At 40.7% G+C, this 19,541-nt stretch overlaps 1 protein-coding gene across 1 annotated transcript; it reads right to left on the bottom strand.

Annotated features, from left to right (window-relative positions):
* Nucleotides 1-1,839: 1,839 nt before the first annotated feature.
* TRAM1 (translocation associated membrane protein 1) lies at nt 1,840-18,334 on the bottom strand. Its single transcript, XM_056333576.1, has 11 exons — nt 18,059-18,334; nt 15,152-15,215; nt 14,458-14,579; nt 14,150-14,266; nt 13,173-13,231; nt 12,686-12,770; nt 9,067-9,137; nt 8,854-8,958; nt 8,093-8,236; nt 6,930-7,090; nt 1,840-3,705 (listed from the first exon to the last, which is right to left on the bottom strand). The coding sequence occupies exons 1-11, from the start codon at nt 18,179-18,181 to the stop codon at nt 3,632-3,634; spliced, it is 1,125 nt and encodes a 374-aa protein (XP_056189551.1). The 5' UTR covers nt 18,182-18,334; the 3' UTR covers nt 1,840-3,631.
* Between the last annotated feature and the right edge of the window lie 1,207 nt (nt 18,335-19,541).

Genomic DNA, 19,541 nt, shown 5'->3' with positions numbered 1-19,541 from the left:
GTGGAAAAACAACTAAGCAAGCAAGCAAGCTAGTTTTCAGCTGCTCCAGCTCCCTGATCTAACTCACCATGCAACCAGAAAGGCTTGTGCTAGCCAAGGCAAGGGACAGAACCCGAATTCTGGCAGCAACCTACATTACTTTCAGCTTAGCACGACATGACCATACTCCCTTACCTTATTACCAAGCTTTGCCCCCAGCAAAATCACCTCAGGTGCAGCTAGTCAGAAATCTGCAAAGAGCAAAAGGGCTGCAGATGTTTATTAACCCTTTTTATGGAAGTCCAACTACATGTACCAAGTACCACACTGCTTGTTACAATTCTGGGTAATGTAACCTCATAAACACAACTAAAACTTTAAAGAAAAAAGTATTTAGGAAAAATATCAAATGCTTACCAGTAACTACTGATTTTCTAAACACATTATCCCAACATACTTGATTTACTTTCAGCATATTCTAACATCAGCAAAAATAGCCTATGCATTTTCTCTGCATAGGAAGACCCTTCATCATTCCTAATTTTGGGCATGGGATCACTTGAAAAGCTGTAATTCCAAAAAGCCACATTCATGAATAATTCACACAGGAGAAATCAATCTTTGCAACTAGTCAAGAGGAGAAAGTGTCCAGATAAAAAAAACCTTCTGCATTCCTTCTTTGTACTGAAGTTACATATAAACCAAACATACATTTGGGGAGTGGGGCAGGGGGAAGGCTTGAAATCATGTTTTAAGTCTTGAAAAGTTCTGAAAAGATGGGGCAGGGAGGAGAGGGTTTATGAAAAAAACCAAACAACCCTATCTACAGTCTGTATGAAAGACTTGATTCAAATCCATCTACGTAGACAAAGCCTTCTTTTTGTGGGACCTGGTAATTGAGCAGGATAAATTACTACAGCCTAAGCAAAAATTGTTTTATTAGGCATAGGAATATAATAATGAGCTCATCAGTCATTTCCATTTCCACTTTTCCATATTGCATAATTAAGAAAAACACGATTAGACAACTAATCTTTTTCCAGCTTACTGAATCCCAGATTACAAACAGAAAGCCAAAATGCAGTAACATCTGAAAAGCAGTTTTAAGCAATTCAAAAAAGGTTTTCCAGGCAAACAATAATCTTATGCCAAAACAAGTAATATTAAACTGAAAAAAAGTCTCAAAATCTTCTGAATTCATTGGGGTTTCCACCCCCAAGGTAGAAAATTAAAAAAATACTGCTCTTGCCTCATCCAAAGTGATAAATACATATTTTTAGTTGTGACACGAGACAAAAAGATACTGGCTTCCAATACTCTATCCAAATTCTAGAACAACAGAAATTATTATCTATTACTTGGCAGAAAGCAACAATTCCTGTAAGGCAAGGATAAAGATTAAGCCATTGTGGAAGCAAAAGTGCTTTTTTGAAAGTCCAAAGGCCAAGAACATCCAGAAGGCCTAAAGGAGACAAAAAGCAATGTCAGTTTTAACAAGCAAGAATCTACTTTTTTGAAGTTTTTGGAAGTGAACCTGAAGTTCACATTTCAAGACTACTACGCTAAAGAATGAGGTTTACAAGAAACTGTTTGCCTTAGGGAAACTACTATCACAACCCTCAGACTCCAACAAGTCTTAAAGACCTCTAGAAGTACCTTTAAAGCTCTCTTAATTTGTTCCTCCACCCTTCATAATTTTGACGCCCCCTAACAACCAAATACCACATGCAAATTGATTTCACGTCAAAGTACCAACTAGAAACTTCAAAAGTTTTCCCCTTTTGGCTTAAGGTACAATTTGAAAGCAAGGCACACAGAATCCATGAAGGTCTTATTAGAAACATCAGACATGAAACATGATTTTGCGTAGCAAGTATTTAATGTATGCAATTCCCTCAAAATTTCTGAGTTCCAATTTTCCAGTTTTATGGTCAGATGAGATAGATTCAGTTTCTCCACTTGTGTTTTATTGCTTACAATCAAGACACGCTATAGCTACTTCCACTGAGGCAGACTGGGCATATTACAGGGCACGCTGCCCCAGAATTCTCAAGCTATGCAAGTCCAAGTCTGTCAAGTCCACTTCAGGAGCTGTGAAACAAGTACTCAGGAATGGTGACTGCAATTAACCAAAACATATAATAAATTATACTGCAATAACTCTAAATAGTACTAAACAATTGTAGAATGGGAATGGATAGTTAATTGTCTTGAAGATTTTGTACTAGAAACATTTATTCTGTATAGTAAGCAACCAAACTGCAGAAGACACAGAATGCAGATTTATTATTTTGTTGGGTATAAACTCAACTATAATAACAGGTTTTAATTAAAAATATTTTATTTATCAGCTTGATTGCACATAATTACTCTTCTCAATCAATAAGCAGTCCAATATTTGGGTTAACTTGAAAGACTAATTTAGCAACTTCTTCTTAAGACTGAATTAAATCTCTAACTCATCCTCAAGTGAAATGGGTTGAATTACAGCCATTACAAAAGGGTACAGAGGAAACATTAACTGCTTATTAAACTGGATAATTAACTGGACAAAGCTTCACATTGAATACAATTATGAAAGACAGATAATGGAAAAAATCTTAAATTAAGATTTCTCCAGTTGTAGCAAAGGGCACAGTAAGTCAGTTTTAAGAAGTTGTAGCTTTTAAATATTTTTTCATAAAAATATATATAGGAGAAATCAAACTATTTCCTAACAGAGGTGAAACAAAGCAAAGCAGTTAGAATAAAGGAATGTTTCTCATAACTTGATCAATTTATCTAATAAATTCCCTCTTCACAGAGCATTAAATGACTCCTGAAACAAACACAACGACACATTGTAAGAACCTCCCACCCTCTAAAATCAGACAAGTTTTCAAAGAAAGTCCAATGCACACTAGTTCTCCAAGATACGTACACTTTAAAAGTACAGACAGGAGTTTAACAGCGCTACTCAAATCAACTCTTTCTATGACCATACACGCTCCCTCCTAGTTTTCAAGTGCTAAAGCTGTATCTCAAAAAGGTTTTTTGTTCCTTGTAAGAGATTTCTAACCAACAAACAATAAGACTCTGCAACGTTTCCAATTAGTTCAGTTTTGTTTTAATGATATGGGGCAATTCTTAAGAGCAGACATTGTGTAGCTAAAAACTACAACGAGAGGTTTATTGGCATGGTCTTGGAATCCCAATTTGAACTGTAAATTTGAACCAAGGCAATTAACTGAAAAGCCAGAGTATCTGAAAATGCATACTAGGTTTTTACTTCAATTTTGCAATATTTCTTCAAGGACTTGGAAAAAGTGTAGCTGGTAGAAGAGTATATATCACCAAGATTACAAAAAATGGAAGGAAATAATACATTGCAACAGTGATCCTCATTAAGTGAAGCTATTTCATCACAATAAATGTTTAAAAAAGTGTCAATGTTATTTAAAAAGTGTTGTAACCCCCCCCAAGTATTTGAAGACAGATAAACCTTTTTCCTTATTCAAAATGGCTTTTAAAAAGTTTCTCAAAACAACAGCAATAATCAAAAAACATGAATTGTATTTTCTTTAATCCGTAACATCTCTAGTGCTGAAGGGCCATCCATGTAAAAAGCAGATTCTTTGGGGACATTAGTCAATTAACTTAATAAAACCCAGTTTTACGAGGATTTATCCTTCCTGCTACGAGGCGAGTCTGCTCCATTTGAGGTCACTGTTCCATTTATTCCGTTTTCTAGAAAAAAAGAAGAAAACATTTTTCAAATACAATGAGACGCTTTATATTTCACCGCATTTTTGTAGGTCCTGTACAAACAAACTTTTAACTTCTTTTCTGATGCATCTTCTTTGTTAAACCCTGTCACTATCATTCATAATGCAACAGTATAATTAAGATTTTATGAAGTGCAAAATGTAAAGCTTACGACACTAAAGTCCTGTTTCCTGACATGGTCAGAAACTGAAATGTCTGCATTATGTACATCTAGACTGAAAATCAAGACCAGCTATAACATTTTAGGAGATATTCTCTCAAAAAGTAACACAATATGTAGACTGTCCTGTGAAATTCTGGAGACACACAGCATATACATAATTCCCTGGTATAGGTCTTAATTGTTTATCCCACCTATTTCATGTTTTAATTCTTGCTAAAATTGCACTCTTTCACTTACCTTTACAAGCTATCCGTATATATATGAAATCTTTAAATACACCTACATAATTTTTTAAATATATACTTCAGCAGATAGAATTCACTTACATTCTGATGAAGATATTTACATAGATAAGATGGACAGAAGTAAAACACTAGTTAGATTTGAGATGAGTACGAGAGTACACAGAAAGAGTTCAGGCACAAGACCAGGCACCTACCTAAGAATAAAAACAAGCAAGAACATGCTAACAGCTTCAACTCTCTACTTCTATCCCACTTCTGGAACTCAAAGGTCTCAAGAATTTTAATTTGTTCAAGCACCACAGTAACAATCTGATGGCAAACATTTGCCCTAGAACAGTAACCCACAATCTGTAGATTTATAATAAACACAACTTACAGCAAAATGAAGCAACACGGTACCATTGTGAATTAAAAGTATCCCCTTTATTCAGTGTCACCACAACCCAAGGAAGGAGAGGTGTTGCCTGACAGTTACTATATTTGTAAAACAGATCTGAAGAGCAGAGTGCATAGCCAGCTGTAATGCTTGCTGCTTAACACCTCTGCTCCAACTTAGAGTATCATTCTGACTTCAAGCAACTGTTGCTGGGTTTTTTTTGTACAAGTAACTGGTTAAAAGAATGTTTTCCATATGCAGATGTGTTGTAGATCACCCATGTGGCCAATCTACAAGAACAGCTGTTGATGTCCCTCTCTCATATGCTCCCATTTATGCAAACAAGCAAAACCAATAACATACATGAGAAGGCGACCAGACACAGGCCCAATTAGTCACATAGTCACATTAGTCAAAGTCTATCCAACATATCTGGTGGTAAATGACACCACCATTTTAAACCCACATAAGGTGGTCTTTGGATACTTTTATCCAAAAACATATACATATATATATTGTGTTATGCTTAAATCAAGCAGCTTACAAACAATGAGCTAGACCAACGCCAGCTAACTAAAATAAAATTTATTCTATGAGTAATTGAATAAATGAAATAAAGTTAAGTCAAAACAAGTGAAAGTAAAACAAGACTCAGCATGTGCCTGGGTGCCACACCTACATCTCACCAGTACGATTTTTCTACTGTCGTTTCTTGCTTTTGGCACAGTCTAAAAGTAACATGTTTTATTGTGCCCTGGCTCCCAAAAATCCATCCAACCACACAAAAAAAAACCACCAACAAAAAAAAGACTGTTTAAAACAGTTTAATTGCATATGTAACTCTTTCAAAAACATTGTCTTGCTGCATCCTGTGCAAGTGCTCCGAACAGACATCGTCACAGGAACTTTCAAAACAGAAGAATTTGAAATACTAACCTTTCAGATTTAAAAGTTCTTTTATTTCCATTTAAAATCAGCTGTAAAATTCTCCAGTCTTTAAGACTTATATAGCTCAGTTATTTTGCGAATTAAACCACAATTCCAATGAACTGACTGTTTCACTATTCATTTACCACTTGCAGGTCTCCACTGAAGTTGGGTGAAAACCAGCAAATTCACCAAATTACATGAATGACATAGTTTAACAGATATTAAAAAGCTACTACACTTTTGACTCACTGATTAAAATACCACTTATGTTTTAAAAATATTTGTCACAGAAGACTTTAATTCCACAAAAACCACAGTAAGACGCAACGAACATGAAGCTCTGATTCAGTAGTATATCTACATGGGAAACTACCTTCACTCAATTAGAAGAGTCCAAGTGCATTTTCTGACAAAAACAAAACACCCTAACACCAGACAAAAGCCAAGCTGTGATAATTAAAGATGATCAAAACCACTACAGGAATAGTCTAAAGCATGTGATTTTAATAAAGAAATTTGGTGGAAGGAAAAAAAAATAAATCACTGAACTGATCTCTGACCATAAATCTCAGTTCTCAGTGCAAATGGTCTTCACACACATTACATTCAGTATATAAAAAAGTGAAACAGATTGGTGGCAATACATGATTGGTAGCAAGGGATCACATTGAACTAAGCTTTTGAAATTATTTCAGCAGTTTCAAAAAAGCGCAGAAGTTATTCAAGATAGCAATTAAATACACAGAAGTTTAATTGTGGTACCAAACAGAAATACTGAAGTGTGGGGTTTGTTTTTTTTTTAATGGAGCATGTAAGTTTCCTTGTAGGAAAAAGCATTCAGTTCTCTTTCATACCCTTTCCATAACAAGAATGTGACAATCAAGAAGTCAAACTTGGGAGTCATCAGTTCATTTCCAAATGCTTCTACAGAGGTTTAGAGTAGCAAGTAGTTATTACCTCCCCGTTAAACGTGGTATAAAAATCCCATTTTTAGAAAAGAACAGTCCAATATAAGCCTATTTACTGGACGGAAAAAGCACCTCCTTGCCTTAAAACATCAGAATTTAGTGGCCATGAAAAACAAGCTTGAAATTCATTGCAAGAAAAATTTACTAGTAATTGATTATGTGAACAGATCTAAAAACGTGTGTTTCCTTTTTATAAGGGAACAAAACACAAGCATGACACATTTTGCTCAAGTAATAAAATCAGACATAATAACAGTCTTACGTTGCATTAGCTAAAGCAATGGTAACACCTTCCTCCATTCAATTAGAAGAGAAAACTCAATACATAGTTGATTTTTTGTCTAATTAACCCCCCTCATCAACGACATGTTTCTGTAACTGAGTCATCTCACTTGTAAGTTAAACATTTTTTTTTTTAAACATAATGCCAAAGAAACAAGGCTCTTTATTACCTAAAATGCTTTTTGAGAAGTCAAGGCAACAGAAAAACTGAAAACACAAACCTCTTTCTTTTCTGGAGGTCTTTCCTTTAGCTGTTACGGATTTCTTTTTCACTGACTGAGGCTGAGAAGAAGAATGCTCTCTCCATCTCCGAAGCTGGAAATTAATGAACTTCCACATCATAAATGCTTGAGTCATGCAAATAGAGGCCAGCACACTGATTCTAGAAACAAAACACAAGTACAGGTTTATCAGTAGATTAATCTCATGTAAATAGAAAAGGGAAGTAGAACATCACCTCAGATCATTTTTGTTCTATGTCAGACTGCCTTTGTACTCAAGATTCTTTGAACACATAGTGACTCCTTCTAAATAACATGGATTTGTAGAAGTTGTTTTCTTCGGGCTGTTTTGGCTTGGGTTTTTTGTTTGTTTGTTTGGGTTTTTTTGACTCCCTCACCCCCACGCAATACCCATTTCTAAGCCATGCAAGAGTTAGCTCACATAGGGTGACTGGGCCTAGCACAGCTTAACAAAACTACATGTACAGTAAGAGTGAGGTCTTTGACCCTCCATCAAAACTGGGAAGTACTAGATTTCTTTCCTGCTTTCTCCTTTCTCAGTATACTCTCCAGGTACCAGGTAGTAACAACTGAAAATGGTTTAAGAGAGTCTTGCAGTTCCAAGTATCAATTCTGCAGGGCAATGCTGACATTGTCAATGTTTTAACAACTTCCTTTCCTGGATTTAATTAATAAAAAGTCCAGGTGGTTGGCTGAACATTCTGCATCACATAGCAAAAATATGAACTGTAATGAAGGCAGAGAAAGAGGTAGGAATCTTCAACCAGGACCAAAGATGCTCTGGGCATAATGCCTTGATCTCTATAGATAAACTCAGAGCAATTATATTTAGAATTCAATTAACTAGCTCTAAAACATTTGAAAGTAATCTCTGCAATTGGATATTCCTTTTAATCCTGTTTTTCCTGACAAAAGAAAGTATCCGAGTAACCAGTTAGATTTTTCAGCTGTAAACTGTAAATTCTTCAATTAATTTCACCATGCCTTACAAGTCTGTTACATAAGCTATTCCTATTGATCCCATCAGTTGCATGAAAACATCTAACCATTCAGAACTATTAGCATTAATATATACTATTTATATTGTGTATTTAACACAGGTTTACGGCTCATACTCAAGAACTCTTTCAAGTTTACTATACCTAACAGCCAGGATATTAAAGTTTCCGGTACTGAAATTCAGCTGCTGATCTTCTGCTCTTGCCAGTCCAAAGCCAAAAGTGAGGACTGAGAGAATCAAGGTGAGAAGCCTTCCCAAAACAAAAAGAACTGCCCACAATGAAAATCTACAAAGAAAAACACCAAAAACACTAAATCAACACAACCTGAGTACTAGCAATGCCAATGTTTACTCTTCACCATGTGAATTCACTTGAAATTTAAGAACTTACCTAAATTCATTATTTTCACCTATCCTAAACTAGTCTTGTATTTTTAGCACTCACAGAAACTAAGAAGCAAAAAGGTCCTGCATTACAGTCTTTTTTTTTTTTTTTACAAACCAAAAGTATGTTCTGAAAACTAATTTCAACTCAATGGAAAGTGCTTTCTATTATATTAGAGCATAAGCATGTTATTAATTCCTATAGAACTGGTTATATTAGCAACCTATGCTGTTGCTTTCTCTACAAGCCTTTTTATTTTTGTAAACATTAGTACATAGTGTAAGATTTTACTTCATTTTATACCACTACTTAAATAGGCAAATAAGGTAAAAAAAAAAAAAAAGTTATGAGATATAAATATTAAAAATACTATGGAGAACTGTGGCCTCTAAGGAAACACTGTTTATTTCTTGTAATTTTTGTTTTCAAAATTCCTTGTAATTTTGGTTTCTGGTTAGTTAAATACACAAGTCTTTGAGACAAAAATTACATGAATTTAAAAGACAAAGACTACTTACCCTTTCTGGTATTTTTCATCACTGAAGTAGAAAAGACGAGATATGTGGAAAAGAAATTCAACGAAATAATGCAATACAAGAAGAACAAGTCCAAGGTGGGTCAGACTATCAAAACAAATAAAACAAACATTCAGACATTTTGTCAGATGTTTAAGACAGAGAATTTGGAATTCAGAATTCTCTGAAGTCAGCAAAAGTTTACAACTGACTTACTTCAGGAGATAGGCTCCAGCAATATGAAAGAGATAAAGTCCAATGTAAACAATCTGGCGAAAGATATCTTCCTATTAAGAAGAAAAAACTAGTTATGTGTTATACACAATGTTATACATTATTGTACAATGTTACATATTATTACAAACTCTAGTTCTCTAGTCTTGGATATTCTTGGTTTATCAGCTACCTTCTGGCACTGAATTACTCTAAATCATCTAATTCCAGACATAACTTATTGCTCACTTACCAATAGTATCCAGTATCTTACACATATGCTCTTGTGAGAAAATGAAAACATCAAAAAGATGCTTTTTAAAAGGGCCCATTTTTATTTGATATGACTACCGTGATTTTGTACTAGCTATTACAATATTTATTTGCTATGTATCATCAGATAACTTCCTACAGTTCCACATGTCTGCTGCCCATCAGATTCTGTCACATTGCTGCAGAAATAAAATAGCAGTCTATGAACCAAAATGAAAAGGTTTCCAAGTGTTGACATCTATTTTAAAAATTCAAGATCATCCAAGATTCTGGCACTATTGCGGGCAAATACAGAGAATAACGCTGTTAACCAGTCATGCTAAGCCACATGGTCACATTTCAAGTTAAATTGAACATTCCATAGAGATGAAACAATAAAGATGAAAAGACATAAATTCAAGTATAGACAGCACATTGAAAGCAGAAGGTGCCAGCTGTGAACAGAAGAATCACTAAAGTATGCTAGATCACAATAAAAATATGTATTGGAGTGGTATGCAGAGTACATTCAGTTGTGCTTAAGAAACTACTACTTTTTGGAAAGGCTCCCTAAAGTTCAAGCAAAGGGCTTCAGCTTTACCTTGTATACATGTAATTAAAAAAAAAGGCCTAAAAATTTAATCTTGTAAGATCTATGCAATACTTCGTCTCAATGCCATCAAAAGCATGAAATCAAACACCTGTGACAACAGCAAATACCACACACATACACAAAGCAAGAAAACAGAGAGAAGGATGTACTCTAAATGATCAGTAAGAAAACAAAAAATTAGTTCTGACAAATTAGAGAATAGTCAGTACAAACGTTCAGTTTCTTCAAGTACAACCAGGATGAGCCTTTTGGACTTCATCTTCAGACCTGAGGTAGCATTTAAACAGCCCGTGCTGCCTACTTAGACAAACTGTCAGAGACTGCAGGCCTACTGGAATAACGCAGGTGGAGGCATACAACTACTACACAGATAGGCGAGTTAAGAACTTTTCTTGTCTATGTCAGCAGTACAGACAACTAGACCTGAGTAAAAGAAGCCAGTTCCTTCAAGAGAAGCCAAGATGGCAGAGGCTGAACTTGCTAAATGAAATGAACTATCATTCTTAGTTCAAATGTCAGAGGCCAAAATTCCAAGCAGTGACTCAGTAAAACACTACCATTTCAATACACAGCACTTCTGCCACTTCCCACAGCTTTCTAGAAGTTATGCTAAAAAACATCTACACTTAGATATTAAGTCAAATTCAAGAGATATCACTAGCACAACATGGGAACATCAGCTGCAAAACATTAGTTTATACTGCATCTGATCAGCATGAAAACAAAGCATCTCATTACTATTTTCCCAGGCCTCTCCCAGGACATAGGGAACAAAGACCTATGGTTACATAGCATTTATGTTCCATTTTCTTGAACACAGCCGAACTCTGGCAGCAGAGACAGAGCCTAGTCACAGAGCAACAACTGTCACAGAATGGTTTGGGTTGGAAGGGACCTTAAAGATCATCTAGTTCCAACCCCCTGCCATGGGCAGGGACACCTTCCACCAGACCAGGTTGCTCAAAGCCCCATCCAGCCTGGCTTTGAACACCTCCACGGATGGGGCATCCACAGCCTCTCTGGGCAACCTGTTCCAGTGTCTCACCACCCTCATCACAAATAATTTCTTCCCATCTAATCCAAATCCACCCTCTTTCAGATTAAAATCATTGCCCCTTGTCCTGACGCTACAGGCCCTGATAAAAAGTCTTTCTCCATCTTTCTTATATGCTGTCTTCAGATATTGAGAGGCCACAGGAAGGTGTCCCCAGAGCCTTCTCTTCTTCAGGCTGAACAACCCCAACTCTTTCAGCCTTTCCAGCCCTCTGATCATTTTTTTGGCTCTCCTCTGGACCCACTCAAACAGATCCATGTCTTTCTTGCGCTGGCAACCGCAGGGCTGGACACAGTACTCCACGTGGGATCTCACCAGCGTGGAGTAGAGGGGCAGAATCACCTCCTTCAACCTGCTGGCCATGTTTCTTTTTATCCAGCCCAGGATACAACTGGTTTTCTGGGCTGCGAGTGCGCACTGCTGGCTCATGCCCAATTTTGCATCTCCCAGTAATCCTCAAGTCCTCCTCTGCAGGGCTGCACTCAATCCCTTCAATCCCCAGCCTGTACTGATGTTGGGGATTCTCATGATCCAGGTGCAGGAACTTGCATGTGGCCTTGCAGAACTTCATGAGGTTCACATGAACCCAAGCTTCAAGCCTGTCAAGATCCCTCTGGATCACATCCCTTTCCTCAAGCAAATCAACTGCACCACTCAGCTTGGTGTCATCTGCAAACTTGCTGAGGGTGCACTCAATCCCACTACGTCACTGATGAAGATATTAAATAGCATTGGTCCCAGTACAGACCCTCAAAGAACACCACTTGTTACTGGTTTTCACTTGGGATGCTGCACCACTGACTAACTCTTTCGAAGCAGTGATCCAGCCAGTTCCTTATCCATCAAATCCATCTCTTTCCTGTTTAGAGGCAAGAAAGCTGTGGTGGACCATATCAAAAAGCCTTAGCAGAAATTCAGGTAGATGCCATCAGTAGCTCTTCCCTCATCCACCGATGCAGTCACTTCACTGGTGAAGCCACATTGAAGAGTTTAAAACAGACAAGTTTAAAAAAGCAACTGCATATGCAAAATGAGCCCAAGCAAAAACATGTAAAGAGACTACTTAAATCAGTGCAGGAAGGCAGAAAGTGTGCTACAAAATGTCTATGGTAAATTTGGTGTTTTGAGAACCCCAAGAGAAAACCCATAGGGGAAAAAGATGCTGTTAAAAACTGAGCATTGAAAAACATCTTACTACACAACCAACAAGAATATCTGCTGAGGACAGTGGTACTTAAAATCCCAGAGTTTGATATTCCTTAGGTTTACGAAATTATTCGTAATTCATGCTTATATTCTACACCTGTATCATGATTCATGAAGCAATTGTGATCTCAATGAGACTATTCTGACTACTAACTACAAGAAACAAAAATAACAGTCTGAAAAGAAAACCTCACATTCATTTGCTCAAGGGAAAATTCTTTCAGTAGATGAGAAACACCAGTAATTTTTATTTACACAGCGGATACATAGCAGTAAAATTGCTATTAGAAATACAGGATTTAACTGAAAAGAAAAAACCATCTACCTTCTCACATGGACATTTGAGCACCCAAAATTCCATCAGGAAAAGTGGGTAACAAGTAAGAACAGGATGAGAAATCTAGGGTAACACATTACTTGAAGTCCAAAATAAATTCACTGTTTCACTGTTTGAGTTGCTTGCTTTGGAGTTCTTTTGATTTACATTTCAAACTTACCTTTTTAGTTTTCTGGAAGTACAATTCTGGAAAAGCATGAAACCAGTATGCCAACTGTAAGATGTAGAAAAACTTCATTTGAAACCTGTACAATACAGCAAGAATTGAAGAGTATTACTTTTTATTAATGAACTTAAAACATGTCAGAAGCTTTCCAGTGAACACATTTAATCACTGTCTCTAAAGAAAGAAAAATACAGATCCTTCCTGCCAGCCAACTCAAAAGTAAGATTTTTAAAGAAATCAAAACCAGTAAGATATATAAAGCTTGCAAAAACTTGACTCTTATTATAATACCCTACAAAAAGAGAACTCTGTATGCTACACACTGACAGAGAATCAAGTTCCTCCATAAATATGAGCAAAAATACTTTCGTGACCAATACAGTTTAACAGGCTACTTATTCTACACAGATTGTACGTGACACACGGTAAGTTTAAAACACTCCCTCCTTTCCCCAACAATCCTCTAAGGAAGAGGCCTTACGGAATCAGAGTGTGCGGATAGTCCCTCCACAGAGAGGTTGGGTCTGATATATAGTTCTCCTAAAAAAAAAAACAAACCACAAACAAAAAAAAAAAAATAAAGCCTCAAAGATGATGCTTCCTCGGCATAAATAATGAACAATCATACATATGTGTATGTATTTATGTAAATACATATGTGTAGATACAAACATGCAACACATCTACACACACAAGTAAAAGCTGCAGATCAATGTATTTCCTTTTAAAAAAAAAAAATCAAACCCCAAACCAACAAAAAGCACTCCCCCACCCAACTTCAAAACAAAAACCAAAAGCCAAACCCCAAAACCAAAAGACAGCTGTATTGGCTTAGAAAAATCAAAAGCAACCAAACAAATCAAGCATTCACTCAAAATTAAGAGTGCCCTTATGAGATGCAGATTATTTCAGTATCACTACAGCCCTAAGTCTTTCGTTGCAAACTGCTGACAAGCTTTGAGCTTAACTAAGAGAAGGAAATTTTTTCAGGAGTCATTATGTTAAGGGAAAAAAACCAAACAAAACCCCTACACTTCCCCTTTTTTTGAAACTAAGCTCATACACGTACAGCCACTAGCAAAGAGCATGTCACCTGAAAGCACACAGTCGTCTGAGCCTCTGGCAATCTGCCCAGACACCTACTCCCTAGGCTGCCAAAATGCTATGTATTTTTTTAATATATAGTTTATGTTAATATGCCAACACAGAAAAACCTCAGAGAATGCAGTACCATAATAGAAGTTTTACCTTATTCAGTTGTCAGTAAATCAACTGAGCAACAGTAACACTATCGGACTTTATACTCAGTTACGACTATAACCTACAAAGAATCCCTAACCTTGTCCCCACTTTAAAAACCAGCTAAAACCAGAAAAATAAGCTGAAAACTTATTTATCATCATCGTAAGTGAAGTTTTTGAAATTTCATAATACAAACAGAAGAGAAAGCATACTTACAGAGACAAGAATACTTGTTCCCCAAACACAGGAGAAAAGGTAGAACGCACTAAGTTGCCCAGACTCGTTGAACTTGCTATGCTTTGTTTTTGAAAAGTGCATTTTCCTGTTTATTTTCTGAAATGAAAGTCCATTGTTATTTAGACGCTGTAGTACTTAACATTTACCTGTTAACTGCATTAGAACATCTAAAGGTTTCAACGTATGTTTTAACAATTCAAAGCTTTAATGCAAAAGTTTACTTTTAAGTTACTCTAATTAAAATCTGACAATTATTTTGATGAAAGGACTTAATATCTTGTACTTACATCCAGTACGTACTCCTGAATTATAGCATGTATGATTATTGCTACAAGCATGTAGAAGAAAATCGTAGCCAAGTCTTTGATGCCATAGTGATAGAGAGAGATCGTTTCTGCAGATTGTTCTTCTAAAAAACAGAATAAACTGTTAAGCACCAATACAGTTTAATGGCTACGTAAGTTTGTTTCTCAAAGTGCAACCTTTCAGACGGAAGTAGTTTGTAGTCAGCTAGACAAAGAGAAGTCAAATTAATCTGCCATCATGAGCTAGGTCACTGAATTGTTTACAGTCATCTCTATCACATCACAAACTAAATGTGATTCTGGAAAGATGTACTATAAAAATGAAAACGTAAGTGCACTTCTCCAAATGCACTGAAAGGGGACAATAAAATTATGTTAAACTGTCATCCCACTTTGACTAGTAAAGGTTGTCACTTGCAAAACCAGAGTAAGAATTAACGTGGACTTATCTACCAGTCAGATGGTAGTTTAGCCCTGATGATGAATCCAGTAGAATAGAAACATCGTTCCTAACCTAATTAATTAAAATGGAGTTTTACTAAAAATAAAGCAAAGTTCTTGAAAATTGCTGCAGAGCTATTCAAATTGACAAATTCACTTACTCTCAGTCTACAAAGTACTACACACTAATGTCTGAATACACTGTCTCCTAACTAAACTCCTGTAAGATACATACCTGTGGCAGGAATGGTAACATTATACTGAAGTGTAACAAAAATGACAGCTGCTTTTGCTGTAATCTGAAAGAGAAAAAATAAAAGTGCTATAAATTCTCACGGAAATAAACTATATTAAACTGAATACATTTGCCCATACTTCCAGCACTTTTCCCAAGCACATTTGACCCCTCCCATAAAATTGATCAACTCGCACTATCACACTACTTCACCTCACTTTCCAAAGGCAGAACACATTGTGTGATGTCTATTGGTTTGTTTACAGAATACCTAATCTTCTGAATGAAATGCTCCTCAAAAATGCCACTTACAAATAGTCTTTTCTAAATTAAAACAAAACCACATGCTGCAATATTTTTCTCCAGTCCATACTGTACTAATGCATTAACAGAATGTACAATATCGTATAATTCCTAGACCATAATGCACGCAGCAATGGCCGACGATAAACTTAAATTTAAAACTATTTTTTAACTTGACAAAATGTGAAGGTCAGTGTCATGTTCATAAATCTCTGGGTGATTTTGAAAACAGGGACAGGAAAGGAGAAAAGGCATGAAGAACGAAGAACCATTTCAGGCCAGCAGCATACCAACTCAATGCAACTGGCATTCGTTTGCCCCTGGGGATCCTGTGGCAAGAAGTGTAAAACAAAAGAAATGAAATCTAGCAGTAGGGGTATTACCCCATTAAGATGGACAGTAAGAAAAAGAAGCAAGAATAAATGGGATCTGTGCATGTGTAAGTTTGTTTTAAAGGCTTTTTTTTGGGGTGATGGTGATACTATAAAAACCCCAATAAATGAGCAGGAGTACAAGTTCTTATCTATGAATAAACATAGATTAATCTTTAACACCTTTGTTGAATCCCAACATGAATCAATATGTCTTAACAGACAAGGAAAAATAACCATGCTTTATAATATTTACAGCCTAATCGTTTCTCATTGCTATAAAAAACGTAGCAACCTTGTTGCATCTATAGGACCAACAAAACCAAAAAAACCCGCAGTCTTGGAAAGATACTTTGAGTATCTGAAGATAACAATTAGGTTACTACCAGCATTTATTACCATTCACAAGAAAAAAGGTTTATTTATTTTTATAACTAATACTTTGTAAACAAACTCTAGATTTTCCAGGAATCCCTGAATACACAGTGGACTGTTCACTTCATGTGACTTCAGGGAATCCAACTAGTTTTGCCTGAATTAGTGAAGTTGCCTAGGGCTCCCTATTCATCAGGGAGCCTTCAGGGGTCAATTCAAAAGGTTAGTCAGTTCTGAATTGCCCTTTGAAGGCTCTGTCAGCTACTCAGTCCTAATTCAGTTGCACAAGTCAGGCAGTATAAACACCTTACCATACCAACACAAACCACAGCAAATGATTTCCAAGACCCTATACCAAAGCATGTAAAAAACTGCAACAATCTTCTCAGCCATGCCACATCTGTACCGACAAAGGCATATGGCCCCTCCATGCTGGGACAGAAAACACCCTGGATTAAAAAAAATGGAAACAAAAGACTTCAGCACATCCAGTCCTCCTAAAACTTCCAACCCTACCAGTAATACTGTAAATACAGTAAGCCAGATGTAGACATTGAAGGTAATGGTTTAAGTCCCATCTCTTTAAATTCAATCCCCAGAAAACCACCATATATGGCCTGTCTCTGTGATTTTTGATAGTAAACCCAAACATAACGGTTTCCTGGGTCTGCCCTGTTTCTGCTTTCCATACACATCTTTTTTTTTCTTAACTCCACTGCCTCCAGCGCTGAGCAGTATCAACAGCTGGACAAAATCGTTCTGAAAGCCATCCATTTAATAGAAAGGCCTTCAACTCTAAACAAATGGCTAAAATACCAAAAAAGTCTGGAACATTTAGCCAACAAAAACGGAAGCGTCTTGCTTTGACGGGACACCACTGAGAGCATTTTGGAAGTCACACAGGTAAGCTGGCTTTTCAGTTCCCTCGGAAGGCAGCCAAGAGCCCCAAATGGCCCGTGTTAGATCCCCGGCACCCAACGCGGGCCCAGGGCGAGGGCCCGGCCTGCCGGCGCGCCCCAGCAAGCGGGGCCGGAGCTCCCTTCGGTGCCGTCAAACCCGGGCGCAGCCGGCCCCATCGCCGGCGGGGCGGGGGGCGCAGCTCGGGTGCCAGCCGGGACACGGGGACCGGCCCCGCACACACTTGCAGCCCCGAGCGGCGGCCGTGCGCGCACGCACCGCCCGCTGCCCGCCCCCGCCGCGCGGGCCGACGGGAGCCGTAGTGCCGGCGGGCCCGGCCGGGCCGCGCACACAAAGAGCGGGGATCGCCCGCCGCAGCTGGGCCTCGCCCCCCCGCGGCGCCAGCGCGGCCGCACACTCCTCCCCCGGCCGCCGCGCTCCGACTGCCACGTAACCCGGCCGCCAGCAGGAACCGCCCGCCGCCGCCGGAGGAAGCGCGCCGCCCCGCTCCCCGTCCCCTCGGCTGCCGGGGGGTGCCGCGGGCACGGCCTCCCTTCGCGGGCGGCGAGCGCGGACGGCAGCCGCGCGGTACCGGCTGCCAGCGGGCTGCGCCTCGCCGGGCCGGCGCGGGGAACAGGGCGGGCTCCGAGGGGCCGGGCCCGGCCGGGCGAGGCTGAGCCGCGGGGAAGCCGCTCGCGTTGGCTCACTGCGGCCGTGCGCGGGGTCGGCGGGGCCGGGGGCCGTGCGGCCCGCGGAGGGCGTGGGCCGGCGGGCAGGTGCGCCGGGAGGGACCCACGCTGGCCCCGGGGCAGCCGCGGCGACCCGCCGCCGCCCACCCGCCCAGCCTCCCGCGGCGCATCGGGACCCACGCGCCCTCCCCGCCCAGCACCGACAGCCCCCGGCGACGGCGGGGGAGACGCGGAACGAAGCCCCCGGGGCGAGGGCGCTGGCGCCGCCTCACCTCGAACATAAGCCCCAGCAGGAAGATCATGGCCATGCAGGACACGATGTCCGCATGGTTCTGCACGACGAACTCGTGGCTCAGCACCGGCGGGTTCTTGTTGCTCTTCTTGCGGATCGCCATGGCGGGCCGGGAGCTGGGCGCCGCCGCCGCCTCCCCGCTGCCAGCACAGCTCCTCTCGCCGCGGCCAGGAAGAGGCGGAGGGGGCGGGGGCGGCCGCGCAGCCGAGGAATGGCAGCCGCCGCTTCGCTTCGCTTGGCCTCACCCCGCCCCGCCGCCGCCAGCAGCGCCCCTGCCGGCCGGCGGGGCCTCAACCGGCACCGGCCCCCGGGGCGGCGCGGGGCAGCGCCCGCCAGTTCAAACCCACCAACGGCGGCGCGCCCGGCGCCTCCCCGCCCCCAGAGGCCGTCCCGGGGGGCGGTGCGGGCCGCGGCCCGTCAGCGGGGCCGAGCCGAGCCCGGCCGAGGGGCGGTGCTGCGCGCCCGGTGCCGGAGGTAGCCCGGAGCGTGGCTCGGGCGCCCGCTCAGCTTCCCTCTCCCACCCGGGCAGCGGCGGCAGAAAATGGCGGCGCGTCCCGCCGGGGTAGCGAAGGAGGCCGCGCGTTTCGGCGCAAGCGGGGCCCGCGGCCGGCCGGAGCGGGCTGCCTGCGCTCCGCCCCGCAGCCAGGTTCACCTGCAGTTCCTCTCGCCTCCCCCTGGGGCTCTGGCTACCTGCTGCTGGCCTGGAGGCCGGAGGGCGCAGCGCGGCCGCGCTCGCCGGGTGCCTGAGGGCCAAGGCTGAGGCGCTGCCGCCACTGTGCCGGCAACGGCCGGGAGTAACACGCGTTATCCCAGTATCAAGAACGAGGAATCCAATGGCAAGAAAGCAGAAGGGAAGGAAAACTAACTGGGAAGTACAGAAAGAGCAGGCGTTAGAAGGGAGGCGACGTGCAGCCAAACCCCAACCCAGTCACAGTAGGCTGTTACCGGGTGTAAACGGACAGACGGGGAGCTCTGAGAAACAATGCCGACGGAGGAAACACCCGGGCCGAACTGAGCTGTCCATAAACCCTCCAAATTCATGTAACTTTTATTAAAGCTTTGCCTGACAGCCATTCCCAGCGGTTATATGGAGAAGAAGGATCAAGAAAAGAAAATTTATGGCTGAAGTTGAGCATGGGCAGAAAGGCTTTTGCTGCCAGCAGCTAATGAATACAGGGTCAGAGATTAATATGCAACTATTTGGGATGGCTTTGCCTTGCCAGAATCGAGTGTGCACCAAATGCACCGTATGAGCTGTTTTTAATAGGCTGGTTTCTTCCTACCATATGGAGCAGCGAGTGGCTCGTGGAGAAGACTGATAGTGTACGGCCAGGTTTTCCAGCTATGAAACACCTTCATCAGCTGTGGTGAATGTGCTCAGACATTTTGTAGGAATTTATTACATCAGGAGACAGGGATATTTGGTACCTGGACATGTTCTGGGGTACTTAAAAATACAGAAA

The sequence above is a fragment of the Falco biarmicus genome, chromosome 3 (genome assembly GCF_023638135.1).
Source record: "Falco biarmicus isolate bFalBia1 chromosome 3, bFalBia1.pri, whole genome shotgun sequence".
Lineage (NCBI taxonomy): Eukaryota > Metazoa > Chordata > Aves > Falconiformes > Falconidae > Falco > Falco biarmicus.
Note: the sequence above shows the minus strand (reverse complement) of the source record. Positions and strands in the feature narration are given on the sequence as shown.